General features: G+C 56.2%; 1 protein-coding gene across 1 annotated transcript in view; it reads right to left on the reverse strand.

The window, feature by feature from the left end:
- Positions 1–9,583, reverse strand: part of DNAH17 (dynein axonemal heavy chain 17) — a 95,911-nt gene that overhangs the window by 67,188 nt on the left and 19,140 nt on the right. The window contains exons 15-18 of the mRNA XM_077756334.1: positions 8,594–8,697; positions 5,243–5,383; positions 2,549–2,692; positions 43–225 (exon numbers count right to left, since the gene is read on the reverse strand). Of these exons, the coding sequence (XP_077612460.1) occupies positions 43–225; positions 2,549–2,692; positions 5,243–5,383; positions 8,594–8,697 (572 nt within the window). The remainder of the gene's footprint in view (positions 1–42; positions 226–2,548; positions 2,693–5,242; positions 5,384–8,593; positions 8,698–9,583) is intronic.

Genomic DNA, 9,583 nt, shown 5'->3' on the forward strand with positions numbered 1-9,583 from the left:
CTGCAGGGGAGGGAGGTGGGGCGGGGCGGGGCCCGGACTGACCTTGTAGCTCATTCGGTTCTTGGCCAGCCGGGGGATGAGCTTGGCCGCATTGTAGATGTCATTGGTCAGGCCCTCAATCAGCGCCAGGAAGCCATAGTCGGCGCCCAGCTCCAGGGACGGATAGAAGACCAGCTGGTCCTCGTCCAGTTGCATGCGGATCTCAAACAGCGGCGCCAGGCTCTCCTGAAACAGACCGTCCGGGCTCGGCACCGCGAGTTGGGATGAACCGCACCCAAGTCCCCGTGTTCCCTCTGGGCACCCCAGGGCGGCCCCGGGCTGACCCACGCCTTCCCCGGGACCCTTAGAGCAGCAGGGCCCAGAGCAGGCTGGGGCAGGGCACTGCCCCCACCGCCTCGCTGCAAAGCCTGCGTCCCTTCCCCACCAGCTGCGTGACTTCCCAGGTCCCCCAAACACGTGAAATGAGGATCATCTTGTATAGAAGAGACACACCAGCCGTCCCCACCTCTTGGGGTTATCGTGAGGACTAAGTCAGCAGCGCGCGAAGCCGGGGAGCGGCGGCCGGTGGCTGGCAGCCACGCCACAGTGCACGGCGGGGTCGCGGCTGGGCACGACCAGAAAGCACAGCCCTCCCGTCCGTGGAGGACCCTGGCTCTAGGTAGTTTGGCCGTGAGCATCTTTGCCACGTGACTAGTTGATGAACGGTTTTTCCATAAAAGATAAAAATAACCAGTTTGTTCCCGGAGGTGTTTGCATTTTCATTATACGATATAAAGCTCAGCTCGCCCTCGCCGCGGGTGACCACCGCGTGACGGAAAACACGGTGGCGAACTTCCCGGGAGCGTGAAAGAAGACCGTGCCAGGCCAGGTTGCACGCTGGACTGTCCTAGGAATTGATGGCACACCCGTTATGACGCACGACGGCATCGACCTTTCTCCTGTATTTCCTGTGAGCGCCGGCGGTCTATCAATGTCCACGTGACAGTGTTCCGCGGAGGCACATCAATGGGGACGCTTTCACGGGGCAAATGCCATCAGTTATTTGCACCAGTCGGCACCCTTGTCTTTGGAAAACGGATGCCTCTCTTACGTGAAGGAAGAAGTTTATCGTTATTAGTTCGGTCACGTTTCCTGGGGACCTTTTTAACGCCCCTCTTTGATTTTTTATCTTCCATGGCAAAATTGCCTGGCGGCCAGTGAGCAAAGTGTCTGCAAACACCTGCCGTGGGGTGCCAGACACCAGGCGGGCCGGCTTCCGCTGCCCCAGCAAGGACAGCCACTGCAGCTCCCGTTCGTAAGGCACGTGCACACCATGACCCTGTCTGTTCCCGGGGCCCCCTTGCGAGGCTGCCTGGCTGAGGGTGCTGCCGGCCTCATTTGTAAGGTGGCCTGGTGGGGGTTAGCCCGACACACCAGTGATGCTCAAAGGATGGGCTGAAGCCCCCCAGTGGCCATGAGATCCACTCCACGGCCACTAGTCTTCTTCCAAACACAGTCCCACGAAGGCCCTGTGGGCGGCTGACTTGGGAACCTACTGGTTTTCTCTACGACCAACGGATGCTGTCTACTGGCCTCCAGATGAATTGCTAACTGGTACAAAAGGTCAATTGTCCCAAACTCAGATGACCAGACTTTTCTAAAGCCTCTAACTCGGGGCTCTGTTCCTCGGGGCCACATGCAAATATGGGGACTCCCTGGGATTTTTGGAGGACATGTTGTCATCAAAGGGTCATCATGGTTTGGATGGTGACTAATTAACCATAAATCACTTAACTTGCTGACATCTTGCATCGTTGTGGGACGCGTGGTGAACCTTAGAGTCGTAGTGACGAGGACACCCATCAACAGAATTTTGGGTCTGTGGTTGACTGGTGACACCTGGCCTTCGAGACGTATGTGCTTGGCTCAGGCACGAGTCGTCCGTCGTCTGCAGCTGGTACAAGGGACCTTGCTGTCCCTCCCATCGTCTTTCCAGTGGGTGCACTGGGTGGGCTGGGGGATCTCGGATTTTGCCCTCCTAGTGTATTCAAGATCATCTGGGAAATATCATACTGAAAAAGACGTGGGGCGGGGGGCTGACCTGCACGGAACACGAGGAAGCACATGCCAGGATGAAACCAACCAGGACCTCCTCTTTGCTGACCTGCTTCACGTTTCCGCTGACCCCACAGAGGGGTGAATAGCTTAGCAGCTGATGTTGCTGACAGGAGGGCACGCCCTGCCCGATCCGTATGACCGGGGGGGCCATGGTGCCTGCTCTCCCTCCCCTGGCTACAAGCAGGGCTGCTTAGGTATTTGATAGCTGACTTGGGGTGACCAGATGTCCTGAGTGCTGGGGACTGAAGAGGGTCCCCGGTGTGCAGGATTTTCAGTTTCAAATTCAGGGCAAGTAGTTCACCCTCTGTAGGTTTAAAGGCACGTTTATTTGTATCATGATAGCCCAGTCTTTCCTCCCTGCAAACTATAGATTCCTAAGTAGACCTTACTTCACGTTTATGATACCGTACTCATAGCACAAACGCACGTGTGTCTCATATTTGCAACTCACATCCATAGCCATGTTGTCCATTAGGTAATTCAGCGATTTGCGGATGAAACAGTCAAATTCGTCTAGGACCATGCCGTCAATGTAGTTGACGTAGTCTTTCCAGGACTGGCTCGTCGTATCTGCTCTGAACAGCTCAGCATTTTCCTGCAAACGAGACCACATGGTTGGCTGCCACGTCACGGCTTCCTCTGCTCACTCGGTAACCCACTCACTCCCTGTTCACGTACTCCAGGCACACGGGGCTGCGTTTAGCTTCTTGAACGTCCCGGGCTCTTTTCAATATCAGAGGCTTCACACAGGCTGCTTCCCATTCTTGCCGAGTGTGCCTTCTTCTAACCTTTTAGGTTTCAGCCCAAATGTCACCTCCTCACAAAGGAAAGCCCCCCATTGACCACAGCCCATCATCTCAGATTTGGCTTCCGTTCCTGCCTCTCCCCCGTAATCCCTCTAGCAATCCGTTATCTGCCTGCTATGACACAGATGGCAACCCTGAATTGTTTTATTGATTTGTGTCTCGTCTGTACCTCCCCTTGTTGCCAAGCTACACGAGTTCAGGGATTGACTGTCTTCTCTACCACTGTACCATCAGCTTGCAGCAGGATGCCCAGGACAAAGCAGGAGCTGGTGAATGGATGGATGGGTGGGTGGAATGGTGAGTGGATGGGTGTTTGTATGTATGTATATATGTATGTATGATGCATGTTTGGATGGATGGGTGGGTGAATGGGTGAGTAAAAGCATGGATGGATGGGTGGGTGGGTAGATGAGTGGATGGGTAGGTGGGTGAATGGGAAGATGGATGGATGGATGGATGGGTGGGTGGATGGATGGATGGATGGATGGATGGGTGGGTGGATGGATGGGTGGGTGGATGGATGGGTGGGTGGATGGATGGGTGGGTGGGTAGATGAGTAGATGGATGGGTGGGTGAATGGGAAGATGGATGGATGAACGGATGAATGTGTAGATGAAAGCATAGGTGAATGGATGGCTAGATGGATGAGTGGGTGGATGGATGTTTAAGTGGATGGATGAGTGGATGGATGGGTGGATGTGTGGATGAAAGGACAGATGAATGGATAGATGATTGGATAGATGAATGGATGAGTGGATGGATGTGTGGATAGGAGGGCATAAAGATGGATGGATGCGTGGGTGGATGGATGAATGGACAGATGGATGAGTGGGTGAATGGGTAGATAAGTGGATAAATGGGTGAATGGGAGGATAGATGGATAGATGGATGGGTGGGTGGGTGGATGAAGAATGGGTGGATGAGTGGGTGGGTGGATGAATAGTTGGATTAATCTACTCGACACACGAGAGTTACAGGGCAAACAAAGATGACTATGGCCCAGTCTGCACCCTCAGGACAGTTATCTTCTAATAGGGGAAAGAAGACACAGGCCTAAGTAACTTCAGCCTGAGGGAGAAGAAAATGGTTCAGGTGATTACGATGTGCATAGAGGACTCTGGCAAACCTGACGACATGGCCTGCCTCCTCGGCTTGCTGGCTTCCACTTTTCCTGGGTTCGCGTTCCCCGATATGCTGCCTCCTCCCTGTCCTCTCTCTGTGGTGCTGGGTTGTGAGCCCTCCCTTACTCTAGCCAAGTTTCTCTCTCCTGCGCCCCTTTCCAACACATCTGAGGCTGTTAGCGGGTTAATTGGTCAACTCTTCCAAGTAATATGTTTGCAGTTAAACGTTTTCATTTAGTGGCACCTTCTGACACCAAGGCAGAGGGGGAGGGAGGAGGATCTGGAAACAAGACACAATATTCTCTGGTCCAGTCAAGTCACTCCGCTGGGGCAACGGCCTTCCAAGCAACGGCTTGACCATGAGAACAGCCAATGAGGGACCCTCCTCTGGGGGCGGGGCGGGCTGCGGTCTGTCTGGGTGTGGTGGCCCATCACCGAGGTCCACGTCCATGATTGGTACCAAGCATCGCAAAACCCAACAGCAACTTCCCTGAAAATCTCTCGAGCTCAAGGCAGAGCACTCTCTTTCTCAGGCCGAGGCAGAGCCCCACCTTTCACACTTGCCTCAGAGACAAGGTACCACGCGAGCCGGATCAAATGGCTGCCGGGCGAGGCAGGGGTGAGAACCCCCACATTGTCGGGAACCCGGGTAGACCTTCCGGGGGTTTCCAGGGGCGCCAGGCTACCGCTTCGCCTTCTCCCTCGGAATGCTCCTGCCGGGACAGAGACCCGCGGCCCGTGGAGGCCGTCAGCAAAACGGCACAATCTCTGGTCCGGGCAGCCCAGCAGGGGAGCACCGTCACCCCCCCCCCCCCCCCCCGATCGGACTGGGTCACCACCAGGACACGTGTACACACGTTGCACGCTCCCCACTGTGTTTGCATGGTTTCCTTCTCACGCTCATGTCGGGAAACCGCGACGGACGCCAGAGACACACGCTGCCCCCTCCTCAAGCAGCGTAACCCAGGGAAACACGATTTGCCGACCTTATACGACGATGTCACCTGTGTATACCAACTGTGTGTGGGAGAGGGGGCGCCCATAGCAAGAGGAACTGGTTACTGAGCGTACGTTTACGACAGTCTGTCTGCTTTCTGGAAAGGAGACGCTTGGAGTTAAACAGAGTCACTTCCGTGACCACTAACGCTGCCTCTCTGGCTCTCCCTCTTCTACCAAGAGGGAGTGGCCGCTCAAGGCCCCTTCTGGGCGAGTCCTTACCACGACCATGGCTTGAATCTTCAGGCCGGCGTCCTTGACCGCAGTGTAGCGCTTGTTGAGATTGACCATCCTTCCGTCCAAGTCCAACAGGGCTTCCTTCTTATTGTCTTTCCTCTCAAACATCGGGTTGGCCGACCAGTCCTGCAGGGTATGGGAGGGGTCACCCCAGAGCAGGTGTTCACATGAGGGGTGTGCGGTCAGTGTCCATGGCTCCGGACAGCGGACCCGGGTGGGGGGCGCTGGGGAACCCTGGCCGTCTTGTGATTGGGAGTTTCTACCACGAGGATGCTCATCATCTGCAATTATGATTCTGATCTTACTCTATTATCCAATAGTTAGACCTTTTTAAACAATTTTTCTTAACGTTTTTATTCATTTTTGAGAGCAAGAGAGACAGAGTATAAGTAGGGGAGAGGCAGAGAGAGAGAGAAGGAGATACAGAATTCGAAGCAGCTGCAGGCTCCGAGCTGCCAGCACAGAGCCCAACGTGGGGCTCGAACCCACGAACCATGAGGTCATGACCTGAGCCGAAGTCGGACGCTTAACCGACTGAGCCACCCGAGCACCCCCTATTTTTTAATTTTAAATTTTCATCAAAGTGACATACACACAACAAAACAACACCGAGTGGGAAAGCTTGTGGACAAAACCCACACACTCGTGGCCCCTGGGGGAACTCTGGCGGCCCCAGCACTCGGGTTTGGGGGAGCCTGTGGGGCTCTCTACTTCAGATTTAGTCTAGACGCTCTCGTGACTCGAGTGTGAGTGACCGAGGTTTAGCTCACCTGCTGCCCCTTCTCCCTAGCATTTGAGAATTACATGTGCCTTTTGGGGGCATTATTAGTTTCAGGTCTCACGACTGATTTGAATTTTCTTTTCAGATTACTTGGTTTTCTCATGCACCTGGGGAGTCAGACGCTACCTACTGTCTAGATTTGGTGGCTGGTTTTCGGATGGAGTAATCCGTGTGGGGGCCTGGGCGAGCCAGCGTGTCCCTCCAGACTCCACCTCTGCACCCGAGGGAGCTGGCCCTCCATCCAGCCCCTCCCCTGCTGGCTGGGTTGCGGCTTCCAAGTGGATGTTCAGAGGACATGGGTAGGGGCGGGGCCCCATGTCTGCTCCCCCTGAAACCGAGATTAACGTGGGAGGTGAGAAGGGCTAGCCAGATGAGGTCACGTGGGTGGGCCCCCACGACGGGGCCAGTGTCTTACAGGAAAAGGCAGAGACTGAACTCTGTTTAGTGAGGCCACGGCGGGAAGGTGAGCATCCGCAGCAGGAAAGGCCCTCGCCGTCCACTGCAGCTGACGGCACCTTGATCTCAGACTTGCAGCTTCTAGAGCAGAACCAAGTGAACGCTGAGCTGAGCAAGGTTTTCACCGCTCTGATGCGGAGGGCGCCGTCAGCACGTACGCCTGCCCCAGCAAGCTCAGGGTCCGCAGGCCAGCGTCCCTGCGGTGGCCGGCGGAGAACGTGGAGACCGTCAGGGCTCCCGAAGAGGGTACACGTGAGACCCTGAGCGGGTACGGAAGGTGCGGCCCGTTTCAGACGGAAAGCACTTCAAGTCTAGGGAACGTTAGCAAGAGGAGACGCCTGTCTGGACGCGGTGGAGATGTCGGCCCTGACGGTGACAAAGAACTTTACGTGTCTACAGAGAGAGCGGGGGTGCCCACAGGACAGTCACACCACCACCAGCCTTGCCAACGTGGGGCTGAGAGACGGGCACTGTGGTGGCTGAACCATGTCCCCCAAATTCACAGGCTGAAGCCTGGACCCCCTGGCACCACAGCACGTGCCCATATTTGGAGACGGGCCTCTACAGAGCTGGTGAAGGTACATTGGGTCATTAGGTGGGCCTGAGCCCAACGTGACTCGTGTCCTTATGAAAAGGAGAGATCAGGACACAGATGTGCACAGAGGGACGACCACGTGAGGACACGGAGAGGAGATGGCCGTCTGGGAGCCCAGGACAGAGGCCTTGGGAGAACGCCCCCCCGACCCGGACGGTGCCCTATCTGGATGTCCCGCCTCCCGCACTGTGAGGAAATGATCTTGTGCTTTTTAAGCCGCCTGCTCGGTGGGCTTTGTCAGGGCAGCTGGTTCACAGAGGTCCCTAAACTGTTGAAAGGGAAGGACCATCTCAACAAAACCCTCACCTGGACAGGACAGCTGCAGGTGAGGTCGAGAGAGACATATTTTTTGGACAAGCAAGGACTCAGTGTCTCATCAACGCCCTTTCCTGCCCGCAGAAGTCACCTGAGGAAATATTCCATCAAATGACAACTGAGTCGGGAAACAGTGGGCAGCAGAGACCCCACCTAGTTTATGGAGTAAACCTGAGCGGATGTTGGGAAGCTGTGACGTAGAAAAGAAGGTTCAGGGCACCTGGGCGGCTGGTCGGTTAAGTGTCTGACTCTTGATCTCGGCTCAGGTCGTGATCCCAGGGGTGTGAGTTCAAGCCCCATGTCAGGCTCTGTGCTGACCTTGAGGAGCCTACTTAGGATTCTCTCTCTCTCTCTCTCTCTCTCTCAAAAATAAAGAAAGAACAGAAAAAAAGAAAAGAAGTTCGCACTAGGACACAGCAGACTCGAAACCGAATGATGGCCTGAGCCAGAAGCGTGAAAGTCTTCCAGCTCCAACGTCTGCAAGGAGGGAGAAGGGAGGTGGCGGAAGCCTGTGTGATCGGAGGCCCCATGGCTGGGGGCACCGTGGGCAGTAAAACAGAAGGGGATTATTTAATCTTGACATATCGATGGAGAAAATATGGCTTAAACATGACTGTTTGAAAAGTGAAATGGAGTGGGGGCGGCTCCCGCGGGCTCAGTCAGTGGAGCATGCAACTCTTGATCTCAGGGTCGTGAGTTCGAGCCCCACGTTGGGCAGAGAGATCACTTAAAGAAATAAACTTTAAAAAGCAGGGGAGATACACAGATGACTATAAACGAACGAGGAGGAGCAGATGTGTTGCTACAGATGTCGCTGCATCAGGGCCTTGATGACGGACCGTGGGGAGGCTGGTGAAGGACCCCCCTCCCCAGCTTTCCGGGTTGGGCTTGAGTGAAAGTCAGCTCGGGGTCTCACTGAGGGGGGTTGGGTCTCAGGGCATGGCCCCACCCCCCGTTCCGGCACCCGCCTGGTGCCCAGAGGCCGCTGCAGGCGCTCCCCGCCCAGCCCAAGACGACGGAACAGAATTGAACCCTGCGCCCCGGCCCTGGGGCTTCTCTGCCTTGGGACCACCTGCACCTCGTTGTGCGGGGACCCTCCACGAGCACCTCCGTGGGGTCCCTTTCCCCCAGGACCCTCTCCGGGGGCCTCCAGTTAAGCCCCACGCTCTGTACCTTGCTGCTTACTCACCTTCATGACCTGAGAAATTCCATCTATATTTTGCTTGGCTTTTTGCATCCTGTTCTGCAAGTTATATAGAATTTCTCGCATGTCTTGAATATACTCTAACACGCCTAAGATAGACAAATAAAGGAATACGGCAAAGTGAGCAATGTGGTCAAATGGAAACTTCTCTCGGGGAGGCTTTAGCGGCTGCGTCATCGCCAGATGGCGCGGGGAAGGCACGTCCACTGCTCGTCGCGTGATCCCCAGGTGCGACGCTGACAGACGAGGCACGTGGTCCTCCCTTGGAAGCGGGACTTCCCTCTCCCCAGATGCATGGGTCTTTAGCTCCCAGGGCCCTCCCTCCCCTTGCGCCCCTGACCCTCCAACCACCAGCAGGGCGCTGGACACAAGTGAGCACAGTCACAAGTCTCAGCGGCTGGAAAGAGCTGCGTCCTTGGGCCACCGCGAGAGGAAGCACACGGCTCCCTTGCACAGCAAGTCCAGGCCAACCCTGGTTGCAGGGAGGGGCACAGTCCCGCCTCCTCACTGAGCCGGGGGAGGGGAGGCAGCTCTCAGCCTGAAAACGGCCCAAGCCAAGTTGCGGGTCTGACAAAGGAGACAGCCTTGGTGGCAGTGCCTGTGCAGAGGTGGGTCCAGAAGGGAGGAGGTGGGGGGGCAGGAGGAAGGGGCTGCACGGGCACACTTCTTTCTGCTCCCCTGACACCCTCCCTGGGCCTGCCTGCACAGCCGCAGGCCCTACAAGCCCACGGTGAAAACTTTGGGCCCTTTGGTGGTCCCTGGGGTGGGGCGGGGGGTGTCTTTGCCTGATTCCATTTGTAAGTGACACAAATGGGCTCTTGGGACAGGGCACGCAGGCGGAACGTTCCGATGGCCTTCAACATCACCCTGTGGAGTCCAAGTGGGCCCATCCAGCCAGAAGGCAGAAGCAGCCGCTCGCATGTGACGTAGGACAGACGCTGGACAGGCTGGACACCCCCCCCCCCCCCCCCCCCC

The sequence above is a fragment of the Crocuta crocuta genome, unplaced genomic scaffold (genome assembly GCF_008692635.1).
Source record: "Crocuta crocuta isolate KB4526 unplaced genomic scaffold, BGI_CrCroc_1.0 scaffold50, whole genome shotgun sequence".
In the NCBI taxonomy this organism is placed as follows: Eukaryota; Metazoa; Chordata; class Mammalia; order Carnivora; family Hyaenidae; genus Crocuta; species Crocuta crocuta.